The 21483-nt window shown below is 35.2% G+C and overlaps 1 protein-coding gene across 12 annotated transcripts in view; it reads left to right on the forward strand.

Moving 5' to 3' along the window:
* Positions 1 to 21483, forward strand: part of Robo2 (roundabout guidance receptor 2) — a 1182575-nt gene that overhangs the window by 1132291 nt on the left and 28801 nt on the right. For 7 of the 12 annotated variants that reach the window (XM_026786840.1, XM_026786841.1, XM_026786863.1 and 4 more), the window contains 5 exons: positions 1267 to 1309; positions 2735 to 2862; positions 7767 to 8048; positions 8460 to 8585; positions 13626 to 13782. In XM_026786840.1, coding sequence (XP_026642641.1) covers positions 1267 to 1309; positions 2735 to 2862; positions 7767 to 8048; positions 8460 to 8585; positions 13626 to 13782 — 736 coding nt within the window. The remainder of the gene's footprint in view (positions 1 to 1266; positions 1310 to 2734; positions 2863 to 7766; positions 8049 to 8459; positions 8586 to 13625; positions 13783 to 21483) is intronic. The other 5 variants (XM_026786852.1, XM_026786866.1, XM_026786865.1 and 2 more) reach the window with 1 other exon arrangement.

The following is a 21483-nucleotide window of genomic DNA, read 5'->3' on the forward strand; positions in this document are numbered from 1 at the left end:
TGAAAGTTATCTATACATTTGGAGACTATATCTTACTTAATTCTTTAAAAAATTATTTTCATGTTTACCCCACACAAATCAGAGAAAAGATAATTGGTGTCATCTAAAGACAAAATATGGTGTTCATTTTATACCCATCATCACCCTTGATCACTTGTGCTGGTCTGTAATGATTTGGGTTCAAAATATAAGATTCTAACACTTCTGCATTCTGGAAACTTTTTCACAGCAAATATCTTTTACATAAAAAGCAAATTTGATAACTTAGTAACAAACTTTGATCCCAACAAACTTGCAACTATGTGTCTATTTTACTCTGCTGTGCTGGGCTTTTCACTTTCGTGGCAGAAATATTAGGCGGCATTGAGTTTCCTCAGCCTTCGGCCCCCAAAGCCTTTGTGAGGAATGGAACTTCCTGTACAAATCACTGTAAAGCTCAAATACGTTTTTACCTAACCGATTTTCAGGAAGCAATGATGGAACTGGACTGATATTCAACTCTTTGGTCACTACGTTGGTCTACTTTCATGTTTCTGGCTTGTGAAGTGGAAACGATAATTGGAAAGTAGAATCATGTTCATGATTCTGCTAGACATTTTTTGGGTGTTTACTTTAATAAGTCCCTCAGTATTAGAGAAAGTTGAGATATTTACACATAACTGGAATCCATTCAATATCAACTATTTGCAAACTATATTGTCATGAGAATAGTAACACACATTAATAGTAGTTTATGTCTACCATAATTGTAAGTAAGTGTTCAATGCATAATGCTTTTAAATATACCTGAAGTGATATTTGATGGTCAGAAATGTGTGATCAATACTCTTTGTTGGTTTATTGGAAGCATATTACCATATGGAAGAATACTAGTTCTCTTCAATGTATAGTTTTGTATTATTTCTTTTAATAAGACAATTTCTTATTGGGAATAAATGACTACATTTGGTAATTCCACATTATTACTGTATCGTCCTTCCAGTAAGAACACTTATACACCACTTGTAACAGTTTTGACACCTAGATACAAATGGCCACTGTAACTCTTCATTTTGACTGAAGAAACTTAAAGCAATCAATTTCATTTAGCACAAGTGATGACTTTGCACTGAACCAAGCCATTGCTTGTCACTACCTATATAAGTTCATTAATTATACTGTGCTGGAATTCCTGGTGTTCACCTCTAAACTGAGGTCCAATAGGTAGCTGTTATTAATTGTGATTAACACTGACTACTATGTGCTTATGTCTTTTTTTTATTACAGTAACATTTCAAAGAGGAGATGGAGGACTAATGAGCAATGGGAGGTATGCAAAAGAGTTTCGTTTTATTATTATTTTTAATCAGTACTGGGGAAATTCTGTAGTGAGCAGCTATTATTGTAATAAACGATCACTTATACATCTTAGAATTCTATGAGGAATTGAATGGCTTACCACAAGGTTTAATGATCTATCTGTTGTGCACTTTAGAGGAATCAAGTCCAGATGTTTCATATCTCCCAGATGCCCCTGAAGAAATTAGTAGTAAATATCACAAGGAATGTGTTCATTTGTTAGCAGGATGTTTATTGCATTAATTAGACATTAGCAAATGAAGTTGCTGTTGTTTAAGACTCCTTATTGGCTCTCACTAAATTGCTGTGGGTGAACAATTACACATAATCGATCACAAAGTAAATGATTCATGGATGATGAATAGGCTGTAGATTGATAGGACTGGATTCCAGAACTTTGGATACTCAATTGAAATTGATAAAAGCTGATAACAAACCCATATATCCTCATCTATTTTCTCTTTGCCAATATGGAGATTGTAATTAGGCTCTGGTAATAACTTCCAATCTCCCATTTAATCAATATTTTAGCAAAAAGAGATTAAGTCTAATGAGAGCTAGCAGATACAGCAAAAAGCAATTGAATCTTCTTATTGCAGTTTCCATAGAAACTTACGTTTCTCTTAGGGATTGTACCCGAAGGGTCTATCAAAAAAAGTGTAACAATTATAGGTGATCTATTTCTTTGCAAATATGCTAATATTCTAGAAAGGAATCAGAATTCCATTTTTACATTAAATAATGGCACTCCTTATTAAATGTGACAGGAAAAAAGTTTTCTTCACAGGATATGGTAAAGTGTTGGGGCCATATAACTGGGTCATACTGCCTTTAAAAACCCCTAACTAGCCCTTATTTTGCAATGTGAGAAATGTAGAAATGTACTATTAGTAGAAAATTATAAGAAATCTTCATTAATTTGGCTCAAGCTATTTGTCTCCAGTCAGTTATGATATCTTTGTGTAAGGGTGCCTACCTAGACAAAACAGATTCAATTGGGAACTATAGCAATGAGGACTGGGTAGTTTAGTTCTTGGGAAATAGCAGATATGAAGCAATTTCTCAGAGGAACGGTTCCCTTGAGATGTCAACTTGGCATGAAGCTTGGTCTCGTGGTGCTGTTACGCTTTCTATTCCACTCTGATTCCAGGGTGGACAACTGATTTCATTTGTATGTGGGCAGAGTCTCGGGCAAAGCCTCCTCGCTTCCACTGACAGAGAAGATCTATGTATAACTTTAATGAACTACTGAAGTTCCTTATTTCTTAAGAGCACTTGCAATTTAATTTAAAGTCAATTAAAACCTTATATCTCCTTACCCTTTTTAGTGTGTAAGGAAGATGTCAAATTCCTTCGCTGAGCCCACAGGCTAATCTCCATTTCATTTCTGTCTCAGCCGTCCAGGTCTTCTAAATGCTGGTGACCCCAATTATCCATGGCTTGCTGACTCATGGCCAGCCACGAGTTTGCCAGTAAACAATAGCAATAGTGGCCCAAATGAAATTGGAAATTTTGGGCGTGGAGGTAAGTTGTGTGTTTCAAAATAATGTTATTTATTATTGGGGTGTCTATTGTTAGTTTGGTGTTCTGGAATTTTTATTTTATTTTAGTTTTCTTCTCAACATTTTATATTTTTGTTTTGCATGCAGGTAAGAAAATATGTGGTTGCAAACACACATGGACAAGCTAGAGGGAAGCTTGCCCATTTCAGTTTTCTTCTTCAACTTGCCCCTGGGGTCAAGCTCAAGTCATCAGACTTAGTGGCTTGATGATTCTGAGCCATCTAGCTGACTTCAGAATTTTAAAATAACACATTATAAATGTCTCCTTTCAGGTCTGGTTGGGTGACTCAGTGGAAAAAACAATGACTTAATGGCCTCTCAGAGGACTCATTTGGTTACCAGTACTCAAACTCGGCAACTCACAACTACCTGTAACTCCAACTCTAGAGGTTCCAGCATCCTTTTCTGGAGGCCAATGATACCTGCACTCACACATGCTCAGACACACACATACACATAATTAAAATATATTTTAAAGAATAATTTCTCTTGTAAGTAAGACAAGAAAAACATAGCAAAAATGATGTTCTTTGCTAAAAATTTTAGGAGAAAACTTGGATGTCTATATCTCTTTAAGCAAAATTTAGGTTTTAAGTAAATCGTTAATAATTGAAAAGAAAAAATATTGACTGAGCATTTAATTTTCAAATATTCTCACAAGAATCCTAAAACCAGAAATTAAGAGCTTCAATATTGTACTACTGAGTTTACCTACTCTGTCCTAATCAGCATATTTTTTACGAAGTACCTCTTGTGTGACTTTCAGTATGGGAGTAATGAAGAGTATAAATAATAAACAGAAAAGATGGTCCTTACCATCATGTAATGTATCTATGAAGAGTAGTAGATAACTAAGTAAATGAGACATGTTCAGAAAGAGACATCCAAAGTTCTGTGGTCAATAACGGATATTACAAATTAATGATGTCATCATGCTGAGTAGATGCTAACACTTTCAAATTTGGATGCTACTGTTATCTCTGTTTTATGTTCTGCTGTAAACATACTCTTTCCCCAAAATATGTCTTCTTTGAATAAAGGTAGAAGAAGTAATTCTATACCGAGAATTGAATGGATGGATATCAAGCAGAAACCTTTTGCTGCATCTCTTTGTTCAATGTGATAGAAATATTGAACATTTACTCTTTCCATAGCACAAGCATAGAATATAGTCAGCATGTAATAGGTACCGTTAGGTTACAAATGACAATGGCAGGCAAACTGTCTGATTGACTGTACAGTTTCCAACTCTGTGTAAAATAGCATGGCAAATGTCTGTGCCTGAACACATCCAAATACCCTCTGCGACCCACAATTCCACAACTTACACTGTAAAATTAAATTTGGTTTCTAAAGCTTTTACCCCACCAGGAATAGCTTTCTCTTCACAAGTTGACATGTTCAATTAATACATACACAAAGAATATTATGACTCTGTTAGGCAAGCTCCATTAATTTCTCAGATGCCTTATTCCAATGTAACCAAAGTATATACATGTAGATTTGCAAAGCTTTTCTTTATTGCCACCTCATTTTTGTGAAGAGAAACACTTCTAGATGCTTTCAAAGTCAATTTAAAGGGTTTTCAGTGTTTTCTCTGTCTCCTTTCAGTGTTAGAGATTTTAAACATTTACTATTTATGTAGGAAAATGATCATATAGTATTTTCATATTTATTAATTTTTTATAAAGCTTTAAAATAAGTAACAATTTTTATAGTTTAAATTTTAAGACAATACACTTAATGAAGATGAGTACCTTTGGATCTGAATGGAGAAAGCAGATCAGATCAATTTTTAAAACCTCAAATGTTTTATCTAGACTATGATGCTTTCGCCATGTGGGTTTACATGCGTGACCACATGATTGTAATCATTTATAAGAATTATTACAGGCATTAAGATTTTCCCATTAATAATGTGATGCCAAAACATGTTTGAATATAGATGAAAGAGAAACTTAAATAATAAAGTAACTCACTAGCAAACAGTTTTACCTTTTGAGAGGATAAAAATAAAAATTTATTAGGTCACTTAATTAACAAGTGTTTTCTCTCTTAATGTCATTGGATTGTGAATTTATCAAAATGAAGACATAAATCTCAAAAGAAACTTTCCCACAAGTAACTGAAGATTCAGTGAAGAAGGGAGTCATTCACACAAATAAGGAAGTAGTATCTAAATAGATTCATAAATATAAGCACAACCAAGGTGTTCTAATCTGCATTCATTGCAAATGCAATCTACAGGGTAGTAGTCCTTCAATTCACAAATTTTAATGACAATTTTAACAAGAGCCATACAGACTAAAGCATTAAGGAGAGACTGTTGGGAACCAGGGGAAATGGAAAATGGGAAGCGCAACCTCAATATGGTGATGTCCCTTCAAATGCAACCTGTTGCGACAGAGCTGGCACAGAGGTCCAAACCATCTGATAGTATTAGACTTCCTTCCATGTACAAATGTTCATGAGTAATCTTCCAATCTTTAAAATTAGGATATAATTCTACTTATTATTGAATATATTATAGTGATGAAATAATATTTGAAGACTATGCAGCTGCTAAAATCAATATAGGTACAGTTTTATTTGTAGACTGACTTTAACTTATCCTAACAGGGAACAATTTTGTGTCCAAAGTCACAGTCAGTGTGGTAACAGAGTAATGTTACCTATGGTGTCATTTTTCATTACTCTTTCACCCTTTTTTACCCTTTGGACACCAAACAAACAAACAAGCAAACCAAAAACCATTTCAAGAGTTTACAAATAAACTGTCCTTTAACCTAAGTCTGTAACATTGGTGAATTATAGGTTTAAGATAAGTGAATGTTGGTGAGACATTCTAGATAACTAATGATCATGGATGAATAGCAGAAGGAAGGAAAATTCTGAAAACTCCTTCATGGGAATATTTTAACTAACTAGTATTATCAAACATAAAAAGTTTAAAAGTAAAAGAATGCTAACATTTAAATGTTAATTAGTTTGCAGTTAAAAACTAGAAGGATGCCGGGCGGTGATGGCGCAAGCCTTTAATCCCAGCACTCGGGAGGCAGAGCCAGGCAGATCTCTGTGAGTTCGAGACCAGCCTGGTCTACAAGAGCTAGTTCCAGGACAGGCTCCAAAACCACAGAGAAACCCTGTTTCGAACTCCCCCCCCAAAAAAAAACCTAGAAGGATAAGAAAGTAGCACAAATCTAAAAAATGGTTTCACTTGTTTATATAACCCAGTAAAATTTACAATCTTTTTTTTTTTTTTTTTGGTTTTTCGAGACAAGGTTTCTCTATAGCTTTGGTGCCTGTCCTGGAACTAGCTCTTGTAGACCAGGCTGGCCTCGAACTCCCAGAGATCCGCCTGCCTCTGCCTCCTGAGTGCTTGGATTAAAGGCGTGCGCCACCACCGCCCAGCTGAAATTTACAATCTTGAATATAGTTAACAACCACACTGATTTTTATTCAAGATATTTACTTCAGTAAAGTAAAATACACTTTAATGTAAAGAGACTGGAGGAGTTGGGGACTCAGAACCTTTAGGAACTGAAATGTTTTTTTGGTGTACAAAATTATAAATTTTCTGTTACAAAGACAAATTCCCTAGCTATCATAAGTTACAAAAGCAAAGCTAATTTTAAAAAATCTCCATTTCAAGTACTCTTGAGCATCATCAAGTCTAAGTTTTAAGACAGATGAGCCAGGCGGTGGTGGCGCACGCCTTCAATCCCAGCACTCAGGAGGCAGAGGCAGGTGGATTTCTGTGAGTTCGAGGCCAGCCTGGTCTACAAGAGCTAGTTCCAGGACAGGCTCCAAAGCTACAGAGAAACCCTGTCTCGAAAAAAGAAAAAATAATGAAAGTTGAAAATGTTTGTATAATGAACAAATCAAGTCATGTGATGTCTTCAAGAGCTAGGGTGCAAGTTTTGTAGAGCACAAAGTTATTGTGGGGGGGCTCTATACTCAGACTGATATTAATTCTAAATGTCTAAAACCAGCGTTAGCAGAATCACCAGTTCTCTTTGATTTGAAAAGAGAAAACAAGCTCAGGAGGGAGGGAGCAGGTCTGAGTTAGAAAGCATCAGTTCACATCCCAGAATGATAAACGGGCTGATCGATGTTCATTGTTATTCCTAAAGTTTAATTTAACTCTTGTTGTTGTACAGTGTGAAAAGAGAATTTCTGATTCTCAGAGCTGATAGCACAAATTAAACCCACTGATCACCAAGATTGCTTTTTTTCTGAGTTAAATTCTCTGCTTTGTGAAAATGACTTGTTCTTGAAATTTTTTCCCTTTGTTATTTCACCAAAAAGAAGTCCGTTTTCTTCCAGTTATCCTCCAATTCCAACATTGAAATAAAGCAAAATAAACGGCAAGTTAAAACTCAAGAAGAAAAAAAATGTTATTTCATGTGAGGATAGTATGATTTTTGAGCCATTTTTAACTGTTCCACACCTATGTATTTTGTCTTTGGTGCTGAAGTGGAAAGGGATGTATTCGTCTCTAATTTGTATATTCCCTCTTAGCAACACTCTTGTAAAGGCTAACAGTATCTCTGCCTTTAAAACCAAGTGAGCAACTGAGTATGTTTGTCAGTAGTGGCACATCTCAGCTTCCTATTTCGTGCTCGAAGCCAATGGGGAAGAGTTGTAGTAAGCAGCGAGACGTGAAGGACGTGGGTTGCGCCTGCCTGTCACTGGGGTTGATGGTCTGACGAGAGTTGTATATCATCTCCCCTTCATTGGCTCATGAAACCCATCTCGGCTGCAATGCATACGCTCAGTGTGACACATTTATTTTTCATCTTCAGTGCTGATAGTTTGGGTCCCTGTGCATCATTAAATAGTTTCATTTCCCTATGTTCATTGCAGATGTGCTGCCGCCAGTCCCAGGCCAAGGGGATAAAACAGCAACGATGCTTTCAGATGGAGCCATTTATAGCAGCATTGACTTCACTACCAAAACCACTTACAATAGTTCCAGCCAAATAACACAGGCCACCCCGTATGCCACTACCCAGATCCTGCATTCCAACAGCATCCACGAACTGGCAGTTGATCTTCCTGATCCACAGTGGAAAAGCTCAATTCAGCAAAAAACAGACCTGATGGGCTTTGGTTATTCACTCCCTGATCAGAACAAAGGTAACAATGGTGAGTCAGTTTCTTGTATCTTGAGAAATTAATTTCACATCATTTATGCATGATATGAAAATCTGTATCTATTGTTTAATCTTCAATTTAGCGATCCATTCCAAGGCTTATTACCTAAACTAAAATGTTCTCTCGGCATGTATGTCTCCACACCTTAAATAATCACTACCACTACCGCCACCACTGCTGAATTCACCATCACACACCAACACCAATTGGTTTCATTCTTTTAGCATTTTTCAGTATAATAACCAGCAATCCATCTCTACTTCCATTAGGAAAGGGTAGATAAAGCATTCCTCTGCTCTCCCACAACATCTGCTTCTGAGTTGCTAACTGCATGTTCTGCATGGGCTTGTGCTGTGAACTAATCCCATGATGCCACTATGACCTCTGCCCTTTAACCCTTAGCCTTACTTTACATCCCTGACTACCGATTGGCTGAGGGATTGTCTAATAGAATGCCACACAACCAGTCACAGGATTTCAGCACCACCAGCTCCCACAACAGCTCAGAAAGGAGTGGCAGTCTCTCAGGTTGGTCCAATCACAGTAAGGAGAAATATTTGTTTGTCAAGAGCATATGACCTGTGTTTCTAGCTGCCATTGAAGAAATATTTAATCACAACCCAGTAGCAGCCAGCAGCCTTTTATCTATCAGATGGCAGTGGTTGACCATAGTGAAGTTATACTTTGATTGGGGGAGGAGGAGGGATAAAGTCACTGTCACCCCTTCATGAACTGTGCACTGATGTGCGTGGAGAAAAATAGAGCCATCTTCATAAAGACTGCTCATGAAGAACAGATGTGTTTTGTCTGTCCTGGGTCCTATTTATGAGTCAAGAGAACTTTATAATAGAAAGATTATACACAATATTCGGTTCCAGGTCATTGACTCTAGAAAATACACATGATGGAAATAAAATTATTTGGGGGCCTTATATTAATAATTAAGCAATGCAGCCTCATAATTTTGTATTGGTTTTCTAAAATATCACATGAGAGCCTTATTATCTGTCAAATCAAATAAATATGAAAAATTAGTATGGGAGGTTATTAACAATTTAATAGCTATACATATAATATTTTATGTGGCTTTTTATTTTTATACTGTAAATTGAACATGTATTTGAATGAAATGAGCTGAATTAATTCTAATGCAGACATAATACAACACATGGGTGGGAATATATTTTGTTACAGTGAAATGCATTTCTATCCTATCAAGCAACAGTGACATTTCCACCACAGGGATTCTTGCCTGTAATAGGAAAATTTGATGGTAGATGTGTTATCTTGCCATTGTATTCACACCATTTGGCTATTGATTTCACGTCTCTATTTCTAATTGATCATGCCATGCAACTTGTTTTATCTTTTCAGATTAATGATATGCCATGTACAACTTCAAGAGCAGAAAGAGTTAACTTTCAACACCACTAGGATTACATTTACTAAATTACTTTTCCTCAAGAGATAGAATCTTCTTAGACTGAAATGTTAATGTCCTCTTTTCCCTCCAAAATGAGTCATTGCTCTTCCTGCTTATTGGTAGGATTAAATACATTATAGAATAGGAAAAAATTTAAACATCTGTTATGAATTTAAAGTGGCTGAATAATACAGGGGAACTTTAGGAATGACCTTATATGTCATTTTTGCTGTCGTTTCTGTGTAATTAGCCCAATAGTTCTGTATAATTAAAAAGTAATTTTGCTGAAGCTTCATTTTTACTTCATTAAAGATATGTAAATACCAAGCAATGTATATAAAGAATACTGCACACCATGAAGTATGGAGTCTTTAGACATACAAGCCAACAAATATTTGGTATAGATCGATTGTCATGAGTTTTTAAAAGTTATTTTTGAAAAAATTTTAAGCAGTAGTGCTTGCTGCTCTGTTGAGCCCAGTAATATCCCAGATGACATGTATGTACAGATCTAGGAGTTATAATGAATATTTGATCTACATTTGAATACTAAATTACTTCAATAGAAGATAGAAAGAATTTTCAGGAGCTGAAATTAAAATTATTATTCACTTTTCAGTTTTCTGTTCAGTTTAAACTCAAGTGGAGCCTCTACATTTGAATACTAAATTACTTCAATAGAAGATAGAAAGAATTTTCAGGAGCTGAAATTAAAATTATTATTCACTTTTCAGTTTTCTGTTCAGTTTAAACTCAAGTGGAGCCGGGCGATGGTGGCGCACGCCTTTAATCCCAGCACTCGGGAGGCAGAGGCAGGCGGATCTCTGTGAGTTCGACACCAGCCTGGTCTACAGAGCTAGTTCCAGGACAGGCTCCAAAGCCACAGAGAAACCCTGTCTTGAAAACAAACAAACAAACAAACAAAAAACTCAAGTGGAGTTCATTATTTCTGTTCTGCTTCATAAGGATGTTTCCTAACACTCAAATGTATGACTAAGCTGCCCTATGGCTAGCTAATCCAACCATAGAGTAGCATTTGTAAATAATCAATTCACATTGATGATGATAATGTTTTAAACCATAGTATAGCATTCATAAATGATCAAGCCACATTGATGCAGATAATGTTTTAAAAATCCCAAAGATTAAGAAACTTTCATTTCTGACTTATTTGAATTAATATATTTCATTCTTAAAATACTTTATAATATATTCCTTTTAGAAGGTCAAAAACTTCTGTTAAAATTTAATTATTAAAAATTAAAGCTCAGCTATTTTTTATTGTCACAGAAATAATAGTAATCACATATAAAATACATACATGAAAATTACTGATTCTGATTTAATGTGCCAACTTTTAAAAAGAATATACATTCAATTATGTGTGTGTGTGTGTGTGTGTGTGTGTGTGTGTGTAATATGTTTGGGGGTAGTGATGAAATCATAGCCAGGGCCTCATGCTTGCTAGGCAACTATTACTCACTTCTTTTCTCCTAACCATGCATTTATTTCTAAAATAAATTGTTTTCATAATTTTCCTTCCATGGAGTTCATTTGTTAGATAAATAAAATCTAAGCACAATTTGACTTTAAGAGAGAGTTCAAATATTTGGGCAAAGCCTCAAAAACATATTATAGGAAGTTCTCACTAAAAACGGTGAAGCTTTTAGTTGCAGGTTGAAGCAAGAGATGCTTCATTTCACTGATGATTCAGGTCTCAGAATCATAATTTAACTAATAGGTTAGGTAATATGTGCCCCACTATCATAGAAGCTCACAAATTAGCATGGAGCTAACACACACACACACACACACACACACACACACACACACACAGCCATTTTGGTGAGGATTCCTATCCTGAATATTCAAAATGAGAAAAGAGATAATTGTACATTTCTAGAAGAGGAGAAACAGATGTTTGTTGGAAGGCCCTGGGAAATTCCCTCCAAGATCAGCTGTTTTCAAGCACATTGTAAAGCCTGTTGTTTACAACAGTAGTTGTAAAAAGGCTGAAGTGCTTTCTTGATTTTTAGTAAGGATTTCAGCTTGAGTTTATATAAAAACTGAAGTTGGTTTAGACACTTCACAAACATAGAAACTGCTGCCTGGTGAATTCTCTCTATGTGAATGTGAAAGTTAAACCTGGGCAATCAGTGAGAACCACAGAATCTCACCTTTAAAATGGACACACCAAGTCTTCCTTGCTTACATCACTCAGTTCTCTTGGTGTCTGCTTAGCGTTTCAAAAAGGGCTGTGGGAGTTGTACAAACTGTCCTCATCAAAGACAAACATGAAAAGAGAAAGTACAGCTAGGTAGTAACAAGGAAAGACGAGGTGCTCAACCCATTTCTTTGGAAATAGTAAACTTCAATTACTGTTTTATTTAAAAAAAATGATATAGTCCTTGGTCTTTGTTTATGATTTTGGAGGCTTAAGGAGTAAAATTTATTTCATAATGTAAAATAAATATCTATTCAGCAGTAAACTCTTTGTTTAATTCAGAAACTCAGGCTGTTTCTGGCATATTCACTGAGCCTGGAAAATTGGAGACTTTCAGAGGTGGCTAGAAAATGGATTTAATTTTTCATGAGAGAGGAGTTGGAAGAGAGCAACAATGACTGCCATTCTGTATTTAATATTTTACATGTGATGTCTTTTTTTCTAAAGATAGCTCAATGAAACATCTATTTTCTGTATATGGAAAAATGCATATATATTAGATGACATCTACTTACTGACCTCTGGAATAATAAAGGAATTAGCCCTCGGGTCCAGAAATCAAGCTCTTACCCACAAAAGTTTAGTGTAGAAGATTCCTGCTTTCATTTCTGTGGTACCTTTTCTTCCACCAAAGAAGTAAAACAAAAAGTGAAAACGCTATGTACTGGGATGACATAATGGCTATGGGTGTAGGCACGCATGACACATAAAGTGTATAGTCTCTAATAATGTGAATGCCTAGTGTACCAATGTTATCTGTTGCCGGGCTTCCAATATATTATTATTATACTTTATAATCTGATTTTACTGACTCAGATTAGTAATAGATAGGAGAAAGAAATGGATGCGCTTCATCTGCATGACTAGATAGCCCCGCTACAAATATCTTACACTCACAACATTTACTTTAATAAAGATTAAGTGCAAGGGGTCAATACCACTGTGTGCACATGCATATAAGCTGATAAAGGAGTCATACAAATTGCTGGGTACCCTTAAAACATCCTTTGTTTCTTTGCTCGAGGAATAGTGATCCCTGTGTCTACCTTGGTACCACCCCTGGTAATGAAGAAGTTTTAATTTTTTTTTAATTTTGGAAGAATAAAATGTAGAGCATATTTTAGATAATGTTTTGTTTTCATAGTTTATTAATTTTCATGTACATTTCGATAGGATTTATACACTGTTGGCTTACTTTCTGCTCATATTTGTGCATGAATTCATTTGTATTATATAAAGTACAGATGCTAACTAGTTTCTTTGCCTAAAAGTCTCTTCATTTTGGAATTTTATGGAATATTAAAGTTAAAATGGTTGAGAACTACCATCATGATATATGCACAAATAATGCTACTACTCATTGGACAAAAAGTCTATGAAATATATCTTGGTGAGGCATTTACAGATACTCTCTGGGCTATAGTTGATTGATTTTTTTTTTAAAACCCACGGCTTTGGGGAGAAGAATGATACTCCTATGGATTAATTAAATTGAATAAATTATAATAGAAAGTTTAACTTGAATCTTTAGATACTGCATTTTCCACTGAGACAGATTATGTAAAAGAGCATTATAAACACAGTAAAATCTGACATTTAAAAGAATTTGCTATGAATCATTATTTCATCTAACAATGAAACATGGAAGTAGCAGAGGGGAATAAATCAATAAATGTGTTCTTAATACAGCGACCATATTTTTTGGTTTATTCGGTTCTTCAGAGAGTGAATTAGGAGAGACAATGATGCTGGTAAAATTCATTCTTGACATATTCTTGATAATACCATTTCATTGTTTATAGCTTTTGTTTTATCATGCCTAACATACTGATTCTGCTGTTTTGAAAACATTAATACATCCTGGACTCTGCTCTACTCTGTTTCTTTAGATAATCATTCTCTGTGAATTTATTGCTTTTAGGTGGGAAAGGTGGAAAAAAGAAGAAAAACAAAAATTCTTCTAAAGCGCAGAAAAACAATGGATCAACTTGGGCTAATGTCCCTCTACCTCCTCCTCCAGTCCAGCCCCTGCCTGGCACAGAACTGGGGCACTATGCTGCAGAACAACAAGAAAATGGGTAAGAGGAGGGTGTATTCTGACAACATGGCCAAGGCTGCACTCACTTCCACCTCTGTTCATTGTTACTGTGTACTTCTTTATCATTTAACTGGCTCCCCTCCCTTCATGTTCTTTGCATCCTCCCTTACTGTTTGCACTCTCGCTGTATTCTTAGCTGATACATATAAAACAGCCCATACTGAGGAGTGAGAATCCTTGGCCTTCAAGTGCTTTAGATTGTCTGCAATCACGATAATCAGCCTCCATTTATAATATTACTCGTTAGTTTGAAAGCAAGTACCCACAGCTCTGTGAACTAAAGAGGCACTCCTGAGAGGGGCTGAAAGGGAATTAAAATAACCTTCTTCATCATCCCTTGCCGCTTCCTAATGACTTGATGTCTGGCCATAGCAGGGCGCCACCAGTAGAGAACCATCACAATGGGATAATTGTGGGAACTTGACCACTGGGTAGAACTTTAATCACCAGCTCTGAAGGGAATTTAGGGATAGGAATAATAAGGGATTCACGTCAATGCACACTCTATAACAAAATCTTAAAGTCAGATAATTTTTTTTGATGGGCCTTAAATGTGATGGTTCTCTATTCTTTCCCTAGTATCTCATGAGTTGGTTTCCTGTTAGTTTGAGTAGGGAGTGATTCGAAACACAAAAGCATAGATAATCATTTTTATTACAAAAAAATTAAATGAAATATTTTACCTAAATTAACATTTCTAAATGCTTTGTCTTGCTTTCAGTTTGCAAGTCAGTATTTTGACAAGGCTTGTATGTCAAGAATACAGAGTATATGAATTTTCTATACATAAATTTTGTTTTAAACAGAGGTATCTACATACTAAATAAAATTTAATTGTATAGTGGAGTATGGCTTATATTTGTTCAAATCATATAAATATTTGCATTTGCTTATAAATTTTGCATATTTCTCTTTTTTAGTAAATGCCATATTGCATACACATATATAGTATGCATATACATACACACATATATATACATAATATAGCATATGATATGTATATAACCTACTCATACTTATATACACACACATCTTTTCTCCATCTTTCTATCTCTCAAATAGATTTCATTTGTTTTTCTGGGAAATAGTACCCATATATATGCAAACAATGATTACTTAACTAAATCAATGTTTCCGTTTGAAATTAGCAGTCAAGAGCCCACCCTTTCTTCTCCTGGTGAGCGCACCCTTTCTTTTGCTGGCCTAAAAATTAAATTGTGAATATGATCTTAATTCACGCCAGTGGTGTAATATGTCAATAACTCATGAAGAACAAGAGGTACACACTTCATCAAAGGATTATTACTTAATAGTTTGTATTTTAAGATTGTAGCCAGAAAATATGGAAAGGAAACTAATAACTTGAATGGGAAGAGAAAAGAATGTTAATGCTTTGTAGGAATAACATCTGGATCACATGAAAATTGTAGGTTATTTAGACATCCTTCTTTTTTAGCAACAAATCTCCTTAAAATATTAATTTGACATAATGATGCTCCTTATACACTGAAAAAAATTAATTTAATCTAAATATTGTGAAACTTACCACATGACCTTATTAAACAGTGGAAAAACTAGAAGTATTTCTTTTGGTGATGAAACTATTATGTTAGTATACTTTTATGTTCTTACACAAATTCTTTTCAAATATTGATATGACAGGTCATTTTAATCTATTTAGTGATCATAGTTTATTTTAAAATTTACTCAAAATTCATTATATGATTTTTAAATTTCTAATGTATTAATTTATTATTATAGATAAGTAAAATGAATGTTCTCAACATATACATGCCAATGTGTATAAAAAGTGATTGTGCTATATAATTTTTTATAATTTCTTTTTATTTTGAAAAAAGAAAACAATCATTTCTTATTTTACATGCCAATCCCAGTTCCCACTGCCTCCCCTCCACCCATTCTATCTACCTTACACCCTACCCTCATCCACTCCTCAGAGTGGGTAATGTACGTTGCTTTGGGGAAGATCAAAGGCCCTCCCTACCCTGTCTGGGTTGAGTAAGGTATCTATCCAAACAGAATAGTTTCCCAAAAAAGCCAATACAAGCAGTAGGGATAAACCCTGGTGCCATTGACAGTAGCCCCACAGTCTGCCCCAGACATGCAACTGTCACCCACATTCAGAGGGACTAGTTTGGGCCGTCCTTGTATGGCTAGAGTTGGTGAGCTCCCATTAGCTCAGGCAAACTCTTTAGGTGGGTGTCCTCATCATGATCTTGACCTCTTTGCTCATATTCTCAGTCTTCCCACTCTTCAGATGGACTTTGGGAGCTCAACCAGTCCTCTGCTGTGGGTCTCTGACTCTGTTTCCATCAGTTGTTGAATGAATGTTCTATGGTGACATTTAAGATATTCATCATTAATTCATCTTACTCTTGAGTTCTTATTTGCCTTAAGTGCTGAGAAACTGCTAGTGGAAAAAAGAACTATTTTAGGCATGGGGATGCATCTCAGTTAGAGAAACCTTACCCACAATGCATGAAACCAGGAATGGAAAACTATATCCTCCATCTCTCAGGAGGTAGAGTGCTTAGGATTGGAATCTGAAGGTCATCATCAGCTATATAGCTGCTTAGTCCAATTGATATCAGCCTGAGATATACGAGACCTCCCTCTCAAAGAAAAAGAACAAAACACCTTACTTTTCTTATTAAAAAAACAAACAAAAAACAAGTTTTTTAAAGAAGTAAAAGCCAGCCAGTAATCCTACAGTAAAATTAGTTTTTTCTATTTTTTTTAATTGCCATTTACTGAAGAAGGATGCTAAAAAGAAATTCCACACTAGCTCAGAATTAAGTATAATAAAGGGTTATTTATTTAAGGCTAGAGTCATAGATCACAATCCTCTGCACAAACGAGGAACAGGAATCGAATCACACAGCTGGAAGAGGCCCCATAAGCGCTTGACATGGGCATATGTAACATAAGAGGCCACGCCAAAGTGGACAGGTAACTTAAAGGCTGTAGAAATTCCTACAGCAATTTGCAACAGACAACAATAAAGACATTTGTCAGCATTTTTTAAAGATGTATCCTAAATGCTAGGCCCAGTTCTAGGAAGAGAAGCAATAAGAACAGATGAACAGAAAAAAATATGTGGGGAGATCTGTTATGTTAATAGGAAAGATGTAATTACGGTCCGAAGGCACTGTATACGTTGAGCACACATGAACATATTCTCCTTTCTTCTTCTCACTCCCCCATGACTTTCCTTATCTCATACAAATATAAACACATATGTACACACACACAAGAGAACGAGAGAAAATTTATTTTCCATTAAAAATATATATTAACAATGGAAATAAAATAATAAGAAGTAAGCAAGTAAATCAGAGGAGTACTTATATCAGTGGAGTCTTGAGTGAATTTTGAATCATTTATTTATAAATGATAGTACCCCAAACTGGTTGGCTATCAGAATCTGTGCCCAGAGTCAAAGTTAATGAAAAACCACCTGAAGAAAGTATTCAATCTAGAGGGAATTTTGAATCAGAGTAGACTGTTAGCCAAACAGTAAAACAAAATACAAGCAGTGATATAACTTGATACGTAATAGAGGAACCTTTCTTTGGTCAAGGAGGAAAAATGAAAAGATTCCCATTAATCTTCCTTTGCACCTTATTCTAGTTGTGATGATCTCCCTTTCTTCTACTTCTCATCATTGCCTGAACTTGCCTCTCTGTCCTGTTGATCCCTAGATTGCATTCAATTACTGAGACGCATGCTTCAGCAACTTGTACATGCTGCATGGAGATGGTCAATGTTGATATTTTATGATAAATATATTTATTTAAAACAACTTTTAAATTTAAATATAATTTGATCATATTTTCCCTTCCCCAAGTCCTTACACACCCTTTTCCTCCCTACCCACCCACATTTAAGTTTTTTCTCAAAAAATAAATGAAACCAAGTAAAACAACACCCAAAACATAGAAAAAATAAAATCACACTCAAAAAGAAAGACAACAAAATAGAGAAACTTTAAACAAACAAATAAATATGGCACACATACTCAAAAAAAAAAAAAAGAACAAACGTGAAGTCTGTTACATGTTGGTGAACTTCTGAATATGGGGCCTGTCCTGAGAGGCTGATACACCCTGTGTCACTCTATTGGAGCAAACTGATTCTCCCTCTCCCAGAAGATATAAGCAAGAGCTCAGTTTTAAGCCTCTGAACATCTGAGATGGTGCCTTGATGTTAATTATGAATTCTTGTTTGTCATAGACGAATTCAGCTATTTTGCTACTGATAACAGACTAGATAACAAGAACCTTGGTTCAGGTGGATAATGTCTGGAATGTTCCAAACAAAATGGCCGATATGTATTGGAAAAGGGATGAAAGCAAGGCAGTGACAGTGGGCATGAGGAAGAAGGACAGAGTCAGTAGGGCATCCCGACTGGGATTAGCAATAATGTTGAAAATACAGTCTCTAGTTACTAATTGTGATTAGTAGTATTGTTTCATGAGAGTATAGGCTTTAATTTTTCTTCTAAGTCTTTCATGGGCATTTTCTTTCTGCACAGTACACAATAACAGAAGTTATTCAATCATTGTTCAAATGAAATGATACTTGAATGTTAATTCAATCTTGTAGCAATGGTGCAAATGTTTTCCCATCTTAATATGCTTCTTCTGTTTGAAAAGGGCAATGTGTTAAATGTATTAGGGCCTAGATCTGACTGCTATACATTTATTATAGTCATAGGCTGCTTGGAAGAATTCAATAGTAATTAAATAGGCGCTTTGCTTTGTTCTTGCAATTAGAGATTGGCAAGCTTCTGCTGGAGTTGAATGTTATTGTATTTTTATTAGTAATTTGGTATTTGTATCTGGCCTTTAATAAGTTAGTTCACATGCAGCATTGATTTGCTGTCATCTTGATCATTACTCATCAGGAAAGACAGATAATAGGATGCCTCATACTTGGCTATTAGAATGTCAGTGAACAAGGACTTGCCTTTGAAAGGTTGGACAAAACAGCTTTGGTTGTCTAGTGGGAGTATTTTTTTGTAGACTTTGTAGGTTACTGCATAAGACATCAAAAGTGTAATGCTTAAATAAAATGTGCAAAAGTACAAATTGCAATTAGTAACTAGAGACTGTAATTTCCCCATTATTGTTAATCCCAGCCAGAGCTCTCTACTGACTCTCCTTCCTCCTCGTGCCCACTGTCACTGCCTTGCTTTCATCCCCATTTCTTTTCATATGGGCCACTTTGTTAGAACATTACAAACAGTATCCACCTGAAGCAAGTGAATCTTATAAAATGTGAAGGGAACCATTAAACAGAGCTGGATGTATGAAATGTACAGTCATCTGCTACCTTCTTTTCTTTCCTGGGTGGCTGCACTAAACCTTTCTAGTTAGCCCTCTGAAGTGAATTCAGAAGTGAATACCAGGGAGGTGATGAGCAGTTCTCTACATGATATGAACTACATCCTGACTTGACTTCCTTTATTCATTCTTGTTAGCCTCTTTGGGATATTTCTCCCCGTTTTTAATTTTTTCTATTATTAGTAGAACCACATTGAATCCATGAACTTTTTTCAGCCTTCCTTGTCCTGGAAGGGTGATCAAGTTTATTCATTGTAGTTACAATTATCTTTGCTGAGAATCCTGGGGAGTATTGATGATAGTATCCATCCTAATTTAATAAAAGCTTAATAAAGTTGATTTTAGTAACTTATCACACCATGTTATTTATTTACCTGGTATTACATTTTTTTCATGATATCAAAGTTTTTAAATAACCTCTCCTTTGCTCAGTATTAATTTGAATAACAAAAAATGAATGAAGTTTAATTTAGTCTAATGCTTTTCACCTTACCATTACAAATGATGCATATAGCACATGCTTATCTCTCTTATCCTACTCATGCTATATTCTAAATTTCCATGTCATTTAGACTGTCCAAAGAATTATCTATTATTCAACAAGTAGGAATACTTTTTGTACTAATGGGCTATGCCTATTTGAAATATTAAATATATAGTACTTCATATGCTAGCTTTGGCAACATGCCAGTGTAAATATTAAAAATACAACTATTAATTTCTCCTAAAAATGTGATTTTTTTGAACAAACTTTTCAGGGTAAAGTTGACTTTAACTATTGGTAAAGGCTAACAGCAATCATGTTCTATACTGGAAATGAGCAATTATTTTACTAGGTTCTAAATATGTATTTCTTAACCTTAATAATGTAGCTCTCAAACTCAAATAAGTCATGTACAGAAAATTAAGCTTTATTTTAATAAAATTTTTGCATGTCAATAAATATGATTTTCACCAGCTATAAGAGAGCTAAATTTCCTTGACGTAAGGATACTATAAACATATGAAAAGCTAAATATTAAACTGAACAAGTAAAAGGATCAACATTGGAAATCTAAAATCCATTTTCAAATCAATGTTCAATAAGATTGCCAGTACCAATTATATAATATAGTATTCTAGCACTAGTGAGTTTTGTCTGTAAGTTTTACAAAAGATATGTGATTTAGAATTTAACTTAAAGACATATAAGATTAGAATAGAGAACCTGGAGAGGGAAACTCTCCAGGCTTTTTTTATTTGAAATAAATTTATACATAATAAATACATATTTTGAAATAAATTTGTTTCTACAGCTTGTACCAGGCCTCAAAATTGTAAAGGAGAAAGGAAACAAAGCCATTTAGTTTCAGCGTGAGATTCCTGCTGACAAACTGTGTACTCCGTCTAGAAAATACATTGAAGCTTAACTATGTTAAATGAACATAATAGAATGAAGAGAAGTAAATGGTTCTCTTATACTGTTCTGATGTCTTCATAGATAAATTTGTAAAGAGTCAGTAGGATTGATTGGATTTGAAAACCTTAAAGCATTAAATACAACAAAGGATGCTGGTTACAGACTTTAGAACAATAGAACTCTCTCTTCAAATGAAAACCATCAAATCTCCATAAAACAAAATAAAATGACAATGTGCTAGAAAAATGTATTTTTTTTTCAGTACAGATTGGCACATGTTATATAGTTAGTAAGTAGGAATTCAGATTTAGCCCATAGCATTTTCTTGGAGAGATAACACACTGAAATGTGTCTGCTGATGACAATAGTAGAAAAGACATGTAGAGACAGCCATCCCTTCCAAACCGTACAGTGCTCCTGAAGCGAGCTTTCAGCTTTATGCTCATAGAAGCAGAAGGGTATTGATGTAGCCTCAGCAAGGCAAAAGCAAGTCATCATAGACACAGAAACAAAGAACTCAAAGGTAAAATTAACTTTGAGTGAAGATTTTTTTTGGCTTGTGGAAATAAGATTTTAGGGAACCAGGGAGACTGGAATTCCAAACTCCCTACAAGTGATGAGGTCCTATGTAACCGGCATATTCCTTCCTCTCCTCACTTATGGCCAATAAATTTCTCTCTTTATCTCCTTTGGAAACTGAGTTCTCCAGTAACTACCTCTGGGATTGCACATATGTAACTTAACTTATTCCTGTTGCTATTGGCCAACAGAGCTTTGACAGTCCCCAGACAGTTTGAGTTCTCCAGGTATCTATTCCTATAGCACTCTCTCAGCTGATTCTACTATGCAGAGGCATTCTTCCATCCTCTTATCTTCCTGATATCCCTGCCAACTCCCTCCCTTCCTCTTACAAGGC

Source organism: Microtus ochrogaster, chromosome 2 (genome assembly GCF_000317375.1).
Source record: "Microtus ochrogaster isolate Prairie Vole_2 chromosome 2, MicOch1.0, whole genome shotgun sequence".
Classification (NCBI taxonomy): Eukaryota; Metazoa; Chordata; class Mammalia; order Rodentia; family Cricetidae; genus Microtus; species Microtus ochrogaster.